Source organism: Anoplopoma fimbria, chromosome 13 (genome assembly GCF_027596085.1).
Source record: "Anoplopoma fimbria isolate UVic2021 breed Golden Eagle Sablefish chromosome 13, Afim_UVic_2022, whole genome shotgun sequence".
Lineage (NCBI taxonomy): Eukaryota > Metazoa > Chordata > Actinopteri > Perciformes > Anoplopomatidae > Anoplopoma > Anoplopoma fimbria.
The window spans coordinates 10237946-10256133 of record NC_072461.1 but is presented as its reverse complement, the minus strand read 5'-3'; the positions used below and the strand labels follow the sequence as shown (position 1 = coordinate 10256133).

Genomic DNA, 18188 nt, shown 5'->3' with positions numbered 1-18188 from the left:
CTCAGACTCTCTCTCTCTCTGTCTCCCTCTCCCTCTCTCTCCCTCCCTCTCTCTGTTGACAGTGGGCGGACACTGGGGGCCGTCGTGGAAGTTGGGACGCTCTATATCCAATGGCTGTTTTTTGTAACCATGACAACGCCGTATCACGACGGCAGTGCGCACGTAGAGCTCAGCGAACCGGAAGCGAGGAGGAGGCGGCGTGTCCTGCTGCCCCGTTGAACTTGGTCTTTTGTCTCCGTGGGGCTGGTTCAATTGGGGTTTTTTTGTATCAACCGCCGAGCCTGTTGTCGGTGGTGTGTGGCTACTTTTATTCCACAGAAGAAGAAGAAGAAGAAGAAGAAGAAGAAGAAGAAGGAGGAGGAGGAGGGCGGAGGGCGGGACCGCAGCCTCTCCGTGTCTCTATTACCATCTGAATGCAGTCCCGCGGGGAAGAATAAAGTCCCATCCCCCTGTTATTAAATTGTTTTACGACCAAAAACCTTCCGCATTCCCCCTCCCAACAGCTGGCAGTAATGGGTGCCAGCCACGCCATCTACAAACAAAGAGGCAGCGGCTCCGACACACAGAAACCATCACTCAGGCCTCGGCAGCTCGGTGACGATAGTGTCAGTCTGGGTCATGAAGAAGGGACAGCAGGGAGAAACCCGGGCATAAACCACACCCAACCCCCACCTCCAGTAACACACAAGCAGAACAGGCCATAGAGAGTGTGCACATATATTTCCCCTGGCACGAAAATGCACCAACACTGTGTGTGTGTGTGTGTGTGTGTGTGTGTGTGTGTGTGTGTGTGTGTGTGTGTGTGTGTGTGTGTGTGTGTAAACTGCCTCCCGCCTCTCTTCACTCGTGCGTGGCCCGCTTTCCGCTTTGAAACCGTCCACGCGCACTGTGGAAAAGTGGCTCATCATCAGTGCATCACGTGGGGACGAACAGGAAGTAAACAAACTCAACTGAACTGTCACCGCTGGGAGAATCATTCCCTCAACACTTTGCCATTTATTACTTGCTATTTTGTTGTTTTTTGCGTTTTGTCATTTTCTTACAAAAATCATTATGCTTTTTAAGACTACAACAGACACACACTATAGACACTACATTCCATAGTATTTGACTCCTTTGATTAGTTAGGTGTTTCAATATATATCTTAAATTATACAGTTTTCAGTACAATATAATTATTTATTTATTTTTTTGAACCAACTGGCACCAGGAAGTGAGCTTAGAGTCTCCATCTCCTCAAGTCTGTCGGAGCTTCACCACCACTTCCCGTTATGAACATTTCAACATTAGTAATACTTGATATACTTGAATGTAACATGGAAATTGTGCTCCTGATTGCAGCTTTAAAGTTTGGCAGCACATGCACAGACTACAGTTTTTCATTATTATAATTATTATTCTTCCACTTCCTTTCTTTCTTCTTTTCCTTCACAAGCATCCTGAAACTCCAGATCCAAAAGGTCGGCCGACGAGATCGACCGCTCTGACCCAGCGAAAAAGTGTTTTTTTGCAGCTGCGATGGGGATGGACATTTCATTGAGTGTCTCTTGGTTTTGATGATGTGTCCCTTCAAAAGGCTTTAAAGGCACACACACACACACACACACACACACACACACACACACACACACACACACACACACACACACACACACACACACACACACACACACACACACACACACACACACACACACACACACACACACACACAGTACCGTAACCTCATAAACAAGTGTTCTTAATTCGTACAGCAAACACTTGGTTGTGAGAGGACAAACAAAAACTATTGCACAGTAACCGTCTTTCCAATCAGAGCATGAGACAGTTGTGGAATTAAACATTTGAGTCCGTTTTTGTTTTTTTGTCCCCCTCCTCAAAAGTGTGTAAGGCCGTAGCAGTGCTTTTACCACTCCTCGGTAACAAAGTCTCTTCCTCATCAGTGCTGAATCTCTGGGGAAAAAATTAAATAAAATAAGCTGCTCTATGGTTAATAAAGTCTACATGGAACAGCAGGACAGAGGGGTTTGGTGTCACTAACGTTGTCTTCAGGTTTTGTTAAATTCTCTAGGAGCTGAGAGATGACTTCATGCGGTGTAGATCAGTGATGCAGCTGTAACGTCCAAGCAGAGAAGAGAGAGAGGGGAGAAATGGGGGAGGCCTTTTCAGAGCCAGTCCTTCCGAAGTGGAGACAGTAGAGGTGACGGGTTTCTATTGCAGTTTCAGTGGCTTCTCATCGGGAACGACGGCCCGGTTGAGTTTCAGGTGTGTTGACCAGCAGCAGCACGGTCCAGTGTGGTTCAGGTCCAAGGTGTGTGTGTGTGTGTGTGTGTGTGTGTGCGCTAGGGGAGGAGAGAGAGGGGACGGACGAGGCGGGGCGAGGGCTGAGGGCCCCTTACATGTTGAAGCCATAAGCGGGCTGAGCCGGGAAGCCCGCGGGGGCTGCTGGGTAGCCGTAGCCGGGGTACGCTGGCTGGGGAGCCACCGGAACTGGAGAGGGGGGCAACATCAGCTGCTGGCCTGATCACAAGAAACACACACACAGAGTTACATGCTAATGGGGAACATTTACATGTATTTCAGGCTTGAACAAAAAACGTTTTTCACCAAAAACTGAACTCTTTGTCGTTAGGATTACAGTCAATGAAAAGTTTCTGTGGTGCTCAAAGAGACCATTAGTTCTTTTAATGGTGATGTTAAACCAGTTTTCTTTTCGGGCACCAGAGGTTTGTCCTGATTATGTGCTGTAATTGTATTCACGAAGAAAATGATCATAGGATAAACGCCCCGTACTGAAGAACACAGGTGCTGCTGGTTTCATCACAAACAGTCATAAAATGGGAAAACAGAGAAAAAATTAAATAAAAGTTTTTGTTTTTTTCCTGTATGTAAAAAAAAAAAAAAAAAAAAAAAAAAGCTGTAAAAATTGTAAAGTAAATTACAAAATGTCTCCGTCTGCCTACTTTTGAATAGCAACTTTTTTTTTCTTCAAAAAACTACCAGAATGTGCCCCAAAATTGTCAAGCCTGACTACAACAAGTAGACCAGTGGTTGCCAGAGTGGGCTGGTTTCACCCCTGATTGGGCCACTTTCAATGTTGTGAAAATAATTATTACCAAAACTAGCTGACATTTTATAGTCAAAAATTTATATTATTGACTCATTTAACTTTAAGTAACATGTGATTGACACGAGTATTAAATCAGCGTTAACCCTGACGTCACCACTATTGGGAATTAGTGTATTTGTTTGGCTGGCTGCACTCTTTGTGGGTTCTGAAAGCCAAATGATCCAACAATTTATCATATTATTTGATGCAGACATGAATCTCTGTATATTTATGTGTTTTATATTGTGCATGTAATGGTTTTACGGGTTAACATGGGTTTCTGGCATGTTTATGATTTGTTTGTTTTTTACTGGATTGGGCTGGAAACTGGAATCTGATCTATCCCCAATGCCAACACATTTGCCTGTGTGCTTCAAGTCTTAGTGAACCAATCCAATCTGTATACCTTTTAGTTAATGTTGAATTTCAATACCAACAGCCATTTTTCCACCCAGGTTTCACTGACAGTTTGTCACACTCATGTAAATCCTGCTATCAACACAGCGGGAGGCCGGAACAACAACCGCCCCTCTCTTAGGGAGACGCTCTGCCTGAAAACCTACCAAACACTATGGGCTGAGGCTCCGTCACCTCCTCTTCGGTTTTCCTTTGGCTGTCTGCCTCGTCCAGTTTGTCCACCTGAGGGCAACAGAGACAAGGGAACGCATCAGACGGGGATCACTCACAAACAAGTTTCACACATTGTAGGCCTCCTGCAGGAACCTTGTATGTCCCATGTGCTCAGCTTTGCAGGCGGTTAAAAAATTTAATTTAAATGCAAATTTCAAAAAAGTGTCCCATTAGCAACATGACATAAAAAAATGTCAGCGATAAAAAAAAAAAGAAAAAGCTCTAAATAAAAGATTTTTGCTGGACACCTACAATGCAGTGATCACAGTGTTGCCAGTTTTATTTTTATTACAATTTATTTAGTGCAAACCGTTAGACCACAAAAACATGTTATGTTACTGTTATCACTGTAGATGTATCATACCCACTCCTGAGAGACAGACCTACACACAGCACTCTGCAGTGCAGCTGAGGGTTACCTGGGAGAAGATGCCATGCACGTGTGGTGAGAATTTCTAACGCAGCTTCCAGTACAAATGTTAGGTCAACAATCAAAGGGGCCCGTTCACCCCCATCACCAAAAAGAAAAAAGCAACCACTCATCCCCTAGTGGTATCTTACCATGCTGGCACTTCTGATCCTACTGTCACCCCAATTCAATTAAGTAGAATCAAATTTAATTTATGCTGCCTGAAGCACTGGAAAATTACATTTAACCAAAGAAAAAAGCAATATCTTTGTTCATTTATTTTATATTGTCTTTATTTTATATTTATGTATTTTATATTTATTTTATTTGACAGGGACAGTGTACAGCTTCTTAGCTGTACCAGAGTTAGCTATAAGCCAGTTTATATCTGTAGTCCCTGGGCCGGTAACAGAGATTAACATCATCTTCAAATAAATCGCAGACCTCATTGTTGACAGAATAGTTTCGAATGAAAACTGTTGACAACGATGTCTGTGGATTATCATGCATTGCATCACATTACATGCACAAGATCATCACTGCTTTTTGAGTTTCTAAAAATTCACCTTTTTAACGCTTTGGGCTCCAGAAATAAAAGCAGCTACAAGTAGCTCAAAAACTGAGGAAATAACCCTAAAACTGCATCATGGCTAGATACCACTGGGAGGAAAATGTTTTTGTTTGTTAAGGTTTTTCTGGGCAGGGGGTTGTGGGAATTGATCCTTTCAAAGTAAAACTACAGCGGGATTGCAGGTTAAAGAAATATTAAATTGTGTATTTAGTGAAGGAGAAGCTATTCATGCTTATATACGGCTTCCACATGCATCCTGTCAGCATCAGCAGCCCCTCCTGACAGACTCTCAATGAGCCTTCTTCTCATTCATATCAGAAGCTCACAGGTTAAGCTCATCCTCGCCAGGCACACAGCGTTTGTGCAGTGAGTCGTTTGGAGTGCCAATTTTATTGCTAGACACTAAGTGCAAAGGGGTCATTAGGCATTGTGCTTGAACTGTGCAGACAGCAATGAGAAGAAGAAAAAAAGGTTTCGGGTGTAAATCGAGATGAATTAACACAATGGTTCTGCTAAATCAATGTGCAATTTAAAAATAATTTCAGTTGAGTCATAATTTCAAGAAATAAAGAAAAAGAAAATTTGGACAGAAGAGTGAAATGGTTAAACAGCACCTGTAAATCATTTGTGTCTGTATATGTATGAATTAACAGAGTGTGAATGGAAAATCTTCTGAGATGCAGATTTTAAATACAGTATTCATCTAATAGAAATGGATGGGATTTTAATATATATATGAAAACATTATTTATTTGGATATGCTGTCTGTGGTATTGCAAACAGTGAGACTTCAACCTCGGGAAATTTTCAAGTACTGCAAGGTAAAGATAAGCTGCTATCACACTTCCTGATGGGCTGCACCAGCCCAGAGACGGAGGAAAGGGGACTCCATGACCTTCAGTTAGTGTTTGGTAGCCCTTTGTGATCTATAAGTTAATATGTCTGGAACTAAAACACGTTAGCCAGGAGTTGGAAACATGGGGATGCATCTCACAAGTCTAGAGTGGCTATCTCTCCTGGATTATATAGAAAAATAATCACGGTGATTCTTATATTGTATTACCTTTTACCAAAATTGAAATACTCAGGATTTAATAAAAAAAATGCCACTTTCACACTAGATGCAGCCCCAGGAGAGAGGAGTTAGAGGGGGAGAGGGATCTGTTAGGTCAGGACAGACTAATCCTGAGGTACAAGTATGGTGCGCAGGCTTTGGCTCTAATCGTCAACACGGCGGTTAAAGTTTGGGGTTCTAGACTGGTCTGATACTTCTCCTTTGGGATCCCATTCTACCTCTTGGGGTACATTGAAACTCTAGAGGTTTGTTTAATCGTTGGTCATACGATGGTGGAAAGTTTGGGGTCTATTAAAAAAAACACTTCATAACCAAACTAGTGCAGCAGCCTTTAATCATTATAGTCATGAACTTCATATCTCTTATCAGTTGATACTAAAAGATAACAAGCTTTATATTATTTATATACTTTATATTTGCACTGAGCTTTGTTCATATTTTCATGAATTTGTTTCTGCTTTGCTGCTGGAAACCTTAATTATTTTCCAAAAGATAAAACAAATTAATTAACCTATGACACCGGGGCGATAATTTAGAAACCGCCTCCAGCCGCTGAACTCAAAATGTGTTAAAAAAAACAACACATGTTACTGCTGAAGCGGAGCAAAAGCCTGCACAAACCACAGCAGCTCTACGAGGCCGGAGCGAGTTGGGCCGCGCCCTCAGGCCTACGGTCCATGCTTAAGGTTCCTCCATCAGAAACCTCAATTATGAGTTACAACGAACAAAAAAACAACACAGACAGGACACTTAAGAGAAATGAAAAAGAGGGCCAGAGACCGTCACCTTGGCTGCAAACTCATCCACCTGGAAGAGAAGCCAAAGAGATGACCTCAAGTGACCTCACATGTCTGCAGGTCAGCATTTGTAGACCAGAGGGAGTTCACTGCTAAGAAAATACTTCACTAGCATTATTTAGGAGAGCCTAAACTAAAACTCCCTGTATGACCACCTCTAGGAGACTATTGGGACAGGTTTTTACAGTAAATAAAAACTTCTAAGAAATATGAACCACCTTCAAAACACAGTAAAAATGCATAATTTCCCCCTAAAATAATATCCAATAATTAATCCAATTTTTTTTTTACATTTTAGCAGAAACTGAACTAACTCTTTGCCTTGTTCTCGGGTGGAGTGCTCACCTTCGTCAGGTACTCCCTCATGACCTGGATGAAGTACGGCATGGCGAAGTCCATGATGTTGTGCCTCCAGGCCAGCTCCAGCACCACGTCGGGGTGCAGCAGGTCGTAGGAGGCGAACAGGCAGGCGGCGAAGCACTCCTTCCTCCCTTCCTCCAGGAACCACTGGAGCAAAGTCTCCGCCAGCTCGGCATCCTTAGACTCTGCGGCGTAGAGCATGGCATCCTGGGAAAAGGCAGAAAGGGTGAAGCGTATTTAATTAATCATTAGAGCCCTCGTGCACGTTTCATTAGTCGTCCAAATAATCATTTTCTCTGCATAGGTGGCTTCTCTCCTTGTATCTAGAGATCACTGTATATAAACAAACAAACAGCGCCATCTGCAGGAACATGAAGGTAAATGTGAGAGCTAGGCTCAAATATATTGTCACTGAATGTTTTTTTCTTGTCTTACCTTGTAGAGCTTGTCCTTCTTGCAGAGCTCCACGCTCTGTCTCCAGCGGTTGTTGCCCTTGTAAAGGTAAGCGGCGATGCGGCGGAATTCAATCAGCTCGTGTTTCTCCAACCTCTGCGCCAGGTCGATGGTGTCGAAGTTGTCATAGGCATCGATGGATGCTCTCAGGCCCTGTGGATGACGCACAGTATTACATCACGGACAGAAAAAGGGTGAGAAGAAGGATACCTGAACCAGTTAGTTTCTTGGAACTGGACCTCAGCAGTGCCACCAGTAGGGTCATTTTCTCATAGACTTCTATACAACCAGAGGAGTCGCCATTATAGAGAATGCAGATTTAATGCACTTCCGCATTGGTTTCACTTTTCAGACCAGGAGGTTTCCTCCTGGTATATTTATTACTTTATTCAATTTACCATTTCAAAAGTGCCCCTCAAATCTACACTAAGTGGGGGGATAGGTGACATCAGTGACATGGCTGACAGACCTGGTAGTCTTCCTCCTCCGTCAGCAGGTTGTTGAGGGCTTCGTTGACCGACTTGTTGTTGTGACTCTGGACAGACCTCAGGTAAGGCTTGACCAACTTCAGCTGGTCCATCTGGTTGAGCAAAAACAAACCGCCTATCACGTCAACGCCCGTGTGTCACTGCACACTGAATGTTAAGAAAAACTAAAGTGGTTTTGGTTGACAGAGGTTTGACCTCGCCGCCGGTTACCTTGCTGAAGAAGTTGACAGCTCGGCTGTGGTCCAGCCGCGGGGACAGGATGGTCAGCAGGTCGTTCAGTAACAGGGGTTTGTATTCCAGGTAGAAGGAGAGAGATTTATAGTACAACTCCACATTGGCGACCTGAGGAGAAATAATGAAACATATAAAAGATCACAAAACGTGAAAAGATGTTTGTAAGATGTTCAGTCACGAACACTTGTTCACCTTAGCAATGATGTCCTTGAACGGTCCTTCTTTCCACGCGTCCGTCGCATGAGACATCATTGTGATGGCGGCGTTGTCAAACTCCTCGTATTTATCGTAGAGGAAAACAAGCTCTGCCCATAAATGAGACTGCTCTGCTGCGCGGAGGACCTGGTGAACAGAGAACCAAGAACAATGTCAAACTGAGGCCCTCATTCATTACTTTTTGTTTTGTTCAATTCGTGGACTCACATTTGGTATTTTGGGGTTAAAGCGCGACATTGTACTTTGCTTGTATTTTTTTTAAAACAATCACAATCGTCTTGGGAGGCACTTTTGAGAACTGCTTTCATTGTATCACAATTAGACCAAAAACAAATTTGTACTGGAGGGATTGTAAACAGGTCGGAGATCACACACACACATTTGTTTGGTGACTGTCCAAAATCGAAATCATACTTGGAAGGGGTTCATAGAGTACTAATTGCCATTTTGAACATTGATTTACCACTAGACCCATTGTTTTATATTAAATACTATATTTGATGCACATCTTTTTATTGGTGGTACTTTATCTTGGCTCAAATCCCTGCTACCCACACTACATCAATGGCAAGACGATGGAAAAAATTACAGCAGAACTCAGTGTAAAGACAGACAGGCTGTTAAACTAAAGGCTCATGCAAAAACTTATTTGATATTACCAAAGTGATAAGGTAAATTTGGCCGAAACTAACATCTGTTTTTTTTTTAAACGGTGATTTTATTTATTTTGGTTTACATAGCGTTTTGTTTGCAGAACTAAGAATAGTTATTTTTTTCTTTCCTGACATAGCAGATGTGGAAATTTGAATATACATTTTTTATAAAAAAATAAGTTTTATTCTGAGTATTGATCAATCACCATGATGAAGTCCAACAAGCTGGCAAATATTGACCAATGCAGGGACAACATTTAATATAAGTTAAAATAGATTTAAATAATAATTGGTACTTTCAAGGCTTGTGTGAAGCCTTCAAGGATTTCAGGCTAGGCTACATCTGACAGCCTAATCATCACCTTGGTGACTGATTTCAGCAGCTTTAAAGAATATCTGATCATCACTATATGTCATAAGAGCGCCATTGAAAAGAGTGAAAAAAAACAGGTCAAGGAATCTTCTGTGCTCACTATTAACTTTGCTTCCAGAGTGCTGAGGAGAAGCAGAAATCTTTGCAGAGTAATAAATCAAAAGGAGTTCATGGCACACAAACTATTTGATTAATTACAAAAGACAGAATTGTCTTTGCAACACTCACACTCACACTCACACTCACACTCACACTCACACTCACACTCACACTCACACTCTACCTTTGGGATGTTGACTCTGGACCAGAAGAGCTCCAGGTGCTCCCTCATCTTCTGAGGTTTGAACTTTGAGTAGAGGATAGCGAGCTCGGTGAACATGCCCATGTGGGCCCGCTCCAGACCGAGAGCGGCCTCCAGCAGGGCGATGAGCTCCTCATAGTACCCGCGGTCCTGATAGTAGCTGATCAGGTCCTCCAGCTCGTCGGCGTGGATTACTATGTGGAGGCCGCAGATTTGGGCCAGCCGAAACTCCTCGCCGTCCACGCACGCGAAACACACCTGATGATCGGAGAGAGAGCATCCATCCATATTTGTATAAATAAGAATCTACAACTATGCTAGAATGTAAAAAAAAAAAAAAAAAAAAAAGTCAAAAATAAAAGCAGTTAGTTTGCTAGCGTTCAAAAACTGCATTTCCCATTAGGCAGAGAGCTACCGTGGCTTGGTTACATGATGTTGGATGTTTGACTTGAAAGCGTTCATGACTTGAAAGTGTTCATGCCATTTGTGGTCAATATTGCACTATACCACCTAATTTGCATTTCATTCCCTTAAAAGGGACAGTCCACCACAAAATCAAAACTACATATTTATCCTCTTACATGTAGAGCTATTTATAGATCTAGATTGTTTTGGTGGGAGTTGCCCAGTTTTGGACATACATGTGGGCACTATTTAAAAAAGAAAATGTTTTTTGGGGTGGTGAACTGTCCCTTTAAATTATAGGGATTCAACTGGCATGAGGTATATATGTTTGTTTACTTTTCCAGGTGTTGCCAAGTCAGATATGTCAGTTTTCCCTGCAGTAATTACGTACGTCACGGAAGACACAAACCGGTAATCAAAGTACAGAAACATGACACGAGAACGGCACAAGGCTCTAGGACTATGTCACACAGTGCCAGATGCTAGTTCATCTTAGAATTTGCAGTATCACGTTTCAGTTTCAACTAAAAGGTGTTTGGTGTGCCCGTTACCTCCTTCCATGTCCGCGTGCTGTTGGCTTTCCTGGCGCTGTCCACGGCCGCCTGGTACTCCCCGAGGTGGACCAGCGTCGATGCCAGGCGGGCAAAGTTGGACACGTTGTTGTACAAGAGCTTGGCCGCCTCGTGCATCCCCTCGTCATAACACCTATCGCCCACCTGGAGAGGGACGGGAAAGAAATGACTCCCTCCATTCTTTGACTCTTCCCTCCTAACAACTGCAGCCGGGTTTATGTTTCCTTCACCTGCTGTATGTGAGCATTGTTGGGCCCGCTGACAAACTCCTCCAGCTCGGCCAGACGGTTCGTTTTGGCCAAAGCGAAGATCAGCTCCGTCTCCACGTACGACTCTCTCGCTTTCTTCCGAGCCATCTGGAGGAATTTGACCAAGTCCTCCCAGTTATCTGCAAAAAAAAAAAAAAAAAAAAACAAACTCCTTTAAGATCCCCTCGGATCAACAGCGTAAGAGAGACAACCGGCCATCTTTTTGGATCATTGCTAAAATACGTATTGCCTTGAAATGGAAATCAGATGTCTCAATTGGAATGTGGCTCTCTGAAATAATAGATGTATACTTTCAGAGTAAATAACTAATTGGTTGAGGAATAAGAGTAAAACATATTACAAGATATGGTGACCCTTTTGGATTATACGGGATATCTACCATCACAAAAAAATGATAGTGTCACTTTTTAATCTTGTATTGGGGATGTGATTGATTGTACCAGATCCTTGGGACAAGAGGCTGCCCCGTGTCTCTCAATGTTTGTTTAGTTATATCAAAATAACATGTTTGTTGTCTTGTTGACTTTGTACTCTTATTTATCATTTAATAGCTACATGCCACGTGTCAAAGTGTTTGTCCGTGAAAAAGGGCGGCGGCAGAGTCGCAAAGCTAGAGGGTTACCGTTCTTGCTGGCCGCGTTGACCACCTCCATGTACGCCGAGGGGTCCACGGCTTTGATGTACGAGTCGATGGCCTCCTTGACCAGGTCTCTCTGCAGCTGAGCTCGGGCCAACTGGCTCCACACAGCCGGCTCGTTGCAGCGCTCCGCAAACTCGTAGGCGCGGTCCAAGTTCCCTATGTGCTCTATCAAAACCTGAGGAAAGGAGAGAGCAGGACATCACAGCAGCAATAAAAGTACGTTTTAAAAAAGGTTGATAAGAGATGTACCAATAGAACCTGCACCATCAGTTTCCAGTACACAGTTTATGTGTCTTGGGATGCTTCCTTTAGTTTATTTTGTATGTCTATTAGATGCAGCCAACTCGCCCCTCACATGCACAATGCATCCTGGTACATTTAGGCACATCTGGCAAGGCTCCTCAGCAGGAGAAATTGGTTGATTTATCGGTCAATATAGCTCACACTGGACTTGTGCAAAAATAATCTGCTAAAACTGTATCAGTAAAGGTGATAAGAAATTCAAAATGCAACTTGTGCTAGCCTGGCGTAACCATGAAAATAACTGATGCACATATCAATGTAACTTTTTACATTAATTTAATACTACTGAATGTCAAGTAAAAGATCAGTATTAAGCTTACGCCAAAATTTTGAATAATTGTATCAGTGCAGCTGAAGAATTCATGATTTTTTTTTTATCTCACCTGAATGGCCGAGGTGTTGACGTCAAACTTCTTGAAAATGGCGAATGCTTCCTCAAAGAGCTCATTGCTGATGGCGATGTTGGCAATGTCCGGGGCGTCGTAGTTGTCCAGCTTGTTGATGTACTCCATCACGCGGGTACGGTCCGCCTTGATGGCCGTCAAAATGAGCAGGTTCTGGAGGTTTCTAGGGGAAAAAAACAGCAACAGAGGCAATTATTTATGAAAAAGATGGAGCGTGATTGTGGTTAAATCATCGTGGTGCCTAACGAGCAGCGAGTGGTGCTGCACCTGTGTTCACTGAAGACAGAGTTGTCCAGTACGATCTTCTCCAGCAGTTCGATCAGCTCGTTGGGCAGGTCTGCAGTCATGAAGGCCTTGACTGTGACGGACACCTCCTCTGGATCCTGAGTCTCTGACAGCGCCGTCTGCACCACCTGAGGTGAGACGGAATACAAAAACATGGATTGGAAAAAAAATAGCACTCTTTCACATTCTCCACTGGCAGAAACAGGGGGTCCTGTAGGAGTCCATTTGTGTCCAACAAGAGACAATAAAGAGGCAAGGTGCTAAACCCGTATGTATCTGACTGATTCACACTGAAAGCGATTTTGGACCTTTTTCATGAGTATCATTGCAACAATTAAATGGCATTTCTTCTTTCTTGTTTTTTTAGGAGAACTATGATGATTTTATAGCTTATTTTATTTAAATTATTAAACTTAATGTGAAAATGCAAAGGATTCTGCTTCTTTTGGAAAGTTTAATTCCGTATTCACGTTGTGCACAAATAAGTAAAAGGCTTTCTGATATATTTCATTTTATACCCTGTCGAGTAGTACAATTAAACGTCCTTAGAAGTAGAAGACTGGTCTCTACAAGGTACCAACCTCAGGCAGTTGGACCCCTAAAAAGGTACAAATTTAGCACATTACGTCTGAGAGTATGCATCACTTCAGGACACTTTACCTGGTCGATGAGTTGTCTTCTGAAGGGGTTGTTTTCTTCCAACACGTTTGCCCAGAGCTCCGGATCTTTCCGTCGCACCAGATAGCGAGCCTCACTCTTGAACAGAGAGTTCTCATTGCACACCTGAGAAGAGAAGGAGAGGAGAGAAAAGAACGCGATTAAAAACTCCTCTGTGATCCAAAGGATGCAAATCATCATCTCAGTGATTTCTACCCACTTTGATGAGATCCAGGTCACACTGCCCTCTCTCGTAGGCCACGCAAGCCAGGTGGGGGTCCCTCTTCTCGCAGTACTTCCCGACCACGGCGCTGTCGTAGAACGGGTTCTCCTTCAGGAAGCGCTCGGGCGTGTTGTTGCTGTCGATGTAGATCTTGGCCAGGGCGTTGTGGGTGGCCGGCTCCTCGCATCCATCGTGGATACGGGACTCCAGCCACGACAGCAGGAGTTTCAACCTGAGGAGATGATGGAGAAACATGCCATTTGTGAAATATCATCTCAGCTATATCACACCAAATGCAGCATTTAGGAGAATCTTTCAACTCGCCTGCATCAATATTTGATAAAGAAAGCTCTCAAAAGATGGATACAGTCATCACTCTTACTGTTACTGTAGTAAAATGCCCACAACACTAGGTGGCAGTGTAGTGCATGTAGCAGTGTCTTCCTATACTGGAAGTACTCATGTTCACATTCTCCGACAGAGTTGTAACAGTGGGTTTTCAGTGACAGCAGCTTCACTTGATATGTTAAAGAGTAATCTGATTCAAACACAGGCCTGCAGAAGCTCAGAGAGAATCAACATTTGAGGAATGTCGTGAGCTAAAGATGAAAATATTTTCCATATTTAATTATCTGCCTATTTCAGTCACCTCTGTTTGTCTTTTAATCTGCGCCACGCTACCTTCGGTCATTTTCTGAACATCAGGCGGTATGATAAATACCTAAAGTTCTGCTTCTAACCTTATTGCTAAAGAGACATTTTTATTTTCTTAACTAGACACACTGGTGCATTCTGTAAAAAACGAATGGTGTGAAGCGCTTCAAACAGACCACAAACTTGTCTTGTGTTGTAGTGTACAAGCAGCCAATATGACCACTACATCTGGTTAGATTTTTTAAAAGAGGTTTAATTAAACACTCATTCCGTAAAGATGCTTTTGCACTGAATCACTTTGACGCGCAAGTATCATCCAGCATCCAATGAGACACACGGGAGCAACTGCACAAGATGACAAAAAAAAAACAGTGCAGGTCGTTTATCTCTTGACCTCACCTGTTCCTCTTCTCCACCTCCTCCACCAGTTCGTCGGTGGAAAACTGCCCTCTGACCACCATGATCAGGTTCTTGATGACGTCCTCAGCACAGTCCACATCCAACAGACCGCCTATCACCACCGGCAGACGACTGGGGTTCACCTGAACGCGCAAAATTGAAAATGAAGATGTCAGCACGCAGCCCCATATAAGGCTTGGATTATTAAGCAGTTTACCAGACATGTATACAGTCTTGATTCTTACTTTCTGTACGTAGATTTCGATGTATTTCTGCAAGTTGTTGCGGTAGAGGTAGAGCACCAGGTCGTGGACGAAGTCGAAGCGATCACACACAATGATGAGAGGGAGCTGGTCCGTTAGCTTGGCCTCCTACGAACGGAAGGAACGCATAATTACATCTCACAAAAATTGCTGCTGACTGATCCAAAACCAAATCATCAACACTTTTGCTTTACCTTGAGGAAGTTTTTCACCCTCTCCGGGTCGTAACAGTTGCTTTCCCTGCAGATTCTCTCCACTTCTTTGATCTGGCCTGTTTTGCAGGCGGCCTGGATGTACTTGAAGTGGACGTCGGGCTCCTGGCTGAAATTCACAATCGACCCAAGGAAGTAAAACAAGCCTTGAATAGAGATGGCGGGGGTGGGGGTGGGGGGAGGAGAAAACAGCACAACAAAGTCAGCTCGATCTATGCTAACCTGAAGCCTAAATTTAAACACATCCCCCCACACACACACACCCACAGGTGACACCTACCCTCGTAGCTCTTGAAGGACTCGAAGAGCTCCACTAACGACTGAGTCCCCAGCTGCTCGTGATACTTGGACGCTACCTGGACGCACAGCTGCAGGTTCTGCCTGATGTTGGCCGACAGCATGGCCCTCAAACACTCCAGCGAGTCCTCCACCGATAAAGAGCCGAAGAAGTTCACCAGCCACTAAAAAAGGAGGAGGAGTCAGAAAAGGGAAAAGTGAAGACAAAGAAAGTGAGACAGTGAGGTAAGAAGGGAGTAGGAGAAGGAGAAGAGTAAGGTTCAAAAAGGTATTTTCACGCGTCATCACAAAAAAAAGAAAGACATGGCTTCTCCAGAGAGAGGTACGTCCACAGGCGTACCTCAGGGTTGAGCAGATGTGTGTGCACCACGGCCCGCTTGATGTCGAACTGGTCGGTGTAGTGCTCCAGGGCCCTCTGCAGCAGCCCCGCCTTCTCGCACAGCTGGGCAACGTGGGCGCGGTCATAGTGGGTGAACATCTGGTTCCCCAGGATCGCATCTGCTACCTGTAAAAACACGCATTTAAGTTCAGCAGAGCCAAAAGGTGAAGCTGCTTTGATCTAAAAAGGCAGTCTGAGCATTAAACCTGGGGCGCATGTATGAGGTTCATCTCCAGCAGACGCGTCTGCAGGTGTCCCTCGGCCGGGCGGTTGTTCTTCAGAGCATCCAGCAGGAAGGAAGTGCACTGCTGGATCAGGTTGCCCTCCATGAACACGTCGACGATCTACCGAAGGGCGAGGGGGGGAGGAAAGAAAAGAAAGCACAAAGCCAGAGGAAATGGTAAGATTTTTGGAATTCCTCCCATCTGTGAACCATGATTCGAGTGAGCGCGCACGGAGAGATTAGAGTCTCACGCTATTAAGAAACCGCAGGCCCTGGTAACCAGATGTTTCAGCATTTCTTATTCAGCAACATCTGTGGAGGCAACGACTGAAAAATGGGCGTTGACTTCAAGGAGCATCAAGTCCTCAGGTTTGAGATCCGGACTGAGAAGAGTGATGATATGGCTCTTTTTTCTTTTTTTAAAGGAGGGGGGGGCAGGGAGGGATCCCTGACTCAGTGGATTCCTGGCATTGCTGGCACATCTGGAATAACACAGACGGAGGCTCCCACACTGGGCACTTTGTGTGTGTGTGTGTGTGTGTGTGTGTGTGTGTGTGTGTGTGTGTGTGTGTGTGTGTGTGTGTGTGTGTGTGTGTGTGTGTGAGGGGGTGAACGGGCAGACGTAGTTGTATATCTCTAAGTGAGATATACGTATGGTGTCCGTGCGTGCGTTACCTGGTTGGCGTTGGCCAGCGGCTCCTCATCCTGGACCAGCATCTGGGCAAACTGCAGTCCCTGGTCTGGGTTGACGCGCATCACATTCCTCAGCAGAAACACCCAGTCTGGGGAGAAGCCCACCTACAAAAGCCCCAGGGATAAAAAAAATAAATCTAGATACAGCAACTAGGAATTCACTCAAAGATACCTTGTATTATATTCTGCCTTCGATATACAAATTTTATGATAAACCACAATATGTTTTCACTTAATCGTAGCGCGTTTCCACATGTGCACTGAGTTAAACTTGGATTGATTAAATATGCGTTTCTATGCGTGACGGAGGTGAGAAGTTAAGCCCTTTGAGCTGCTTTTACCTTTTTGGCGTACAGCACTATCTTCTGGAACTGGCCGGTCTCGGCGAAGCACTGGATGACCTTGTTGGGGACGTTAGCTCTGAGGTACACGCTCAGGGCCAGGGTGGGGTCCGAAGCCTTCACCAGGTCCCCCAGCTCCTCCGAGCACTCCAGCTGCAACACACACACACAATGACACTTATGTGGTGAGCAGGCAGAGTTTATAGGTTACGTTGCTCTAAACCCCCAAACTGGTCCTACCTTGTCCTCCTTCAGCCATTTCTCCAGCAGCTGCTTGCGCCCCTGCTGCAGGACGGGCCGGCACAGCTCCAGAGACTCAAACTTGTTGAGCTGGCCCTGGTCCAGCAGAATACCGAAGTACTGCAGCAGCGGCGAGGCCTGGCCCGGCTGGGCAGGGACGCTCTGGAACTTACGGATGGTCTCTGCCGTCCGCAGGATTCCCTGAGAGGAAGAAGGACGAACGGGAATATTTACGACTGAAAACGGAATCACAGCGGGCGCCACTGATATAGCTTCAAATCATCACCAGATAAATACTGAACAAATTGAACTACATTAAAGAGATCTACATAGGGAGTGGGTCCTCTTCCTGGTGTTCGCCATGTTGAACGGCCATGTCTCTACAGTAGCCCCGAGCGGACAAACTAAACTCCAGCTTTAGCGACATCCTTTTTTATGTTAGCTGAAGGCCACTGTAGTTCTCAGACGAAACGCCAGCAGAGGGGTATTCAGTTGTTCAGCACTAGATGTCGCCAAATGGCACACACTGTCCCTTTAAGTACAATAGTAAGAATGCGTGCAAGCACCTTTTCTGACTTTTTGCCAGTGCATATGGTACACATTTTGTCGGTAATCACTACGATGCAGCGGTAGACACAGACGTACCTTGGGTGCCGATGCAGCAACCTTTGCGGCCTCGGAGTAACTCCCCTGGGAAAACAGAGTGTTGAACTTCCTGGCAAAAATCTCCTCAGCCCCAGCCAGGTTGGACCTCACAGCAATCCTTAAGGCCAGATCGGGGTTCTGCAGGACGTTGGTGGCATAGTTGACAATGTTTTCCTCCTCAACACACACTGACAACACCTGGGAAGAAAATATGTGTATCATAAAGTGTTCCGTAAGGCCAGAATAACATTAAATCATTAATCTTTAACGGTCTAAGCAGAGCTATTATTTATGTTGTATAAACCATGTAAATAAGAAGAATTACTGAGGGCCTGTTTCTCACCTGTCCCTTCTTGTTGACCCCGATGATTCCCGACGTGGCTTCATGAGGGGCGGTCACAAAGATGGTCTCTGC

General features: G+C 44.5%; 1 protein-coding gene across 1 annotated transcript in view; it reads right to left on the bottom strand.

The window, feature by feature from the left end:
- Positions 1-1632: 1632 nt before the first annotated feature.
- cltcl1 (clathrin, heavy chain-like 1) overlaps positions 1633-18188 on the bottom strand; it is a 27522-nt gene continuing 10966 nt past the window's right edge. The window contains exons 6-31 of the mRNA XM_054610238.1: positions 18117-18188; positions 17774-17971; positions 17129-17329; positions 16889-17041; positions 16530-16652; positions 15838-15975; positions 15593-15757; positions 15236-15416; positions 14938-15101; positions 14726-14851; positions 14481-14623; positions 13425-13659; positions 13208-13330; positions 12530-12675; positions 12242-12425; positions 11538-11730; positions 10877-11034; positions 10626-10790; positions 9652-9927; positions 8319-8468; positions 8103-8234; positions 7874-7984; positions 7387-7557; positions 6937-7158; positions 3673-3748; positions 1633-2520 (exon numbers count right to left, since the gene is read on the bottom strand). The exon at positions 18117-18188 is cut by the window's right edge and continues 102 nt beyond it. Coding sequence (XP_054466213.1) covers positions 2396-2520; positions 3673-3748; positions 6937-7158; positions 7387-7557; positions 7874-7984; positions 8103-8234; positions 8319-8468; positions 9652-9927; positions 10626-10790; positions 10877-11034; positions 11538-11730; positions 12242-12425; positions 12530-12675; positions 13208-13330; positions 13425-13659; positions 14481-14623; positions 14726-14851; positions 14938-15101; positions 15236-15416; positions 15593-15757; positions 15838-15975; positions 16530-16652; positions 16889-17041; positions 17129-17329; positions 17774-17971; positions 18117-18188 — 4131 coding nt within the window. The 3' untranslated portion in view covers positions 1633-2395. The remainder of the gene's footprint in view (positions 2521-3672; positions 3749-6936; positions 7159-7386; positions 7558-7873; positions 7985-8102; positions 8235-8318; positions 8469-9651; positions 9928-10625; positions 10791-10876; positions 11035-11537; positions 11731-12241; positions 12426-12529; positions 12676-13207; positions 13331-13424; positions 13660-14480; positions 14624-14725; positions 14852-14937; positions 15102-15235; positions 15417-15592; positions 15758-15837; positions 15976-16529; positions 16653-16888; positions 17042-17128; positions 17330-17773; positions 17972-18116) is intronic.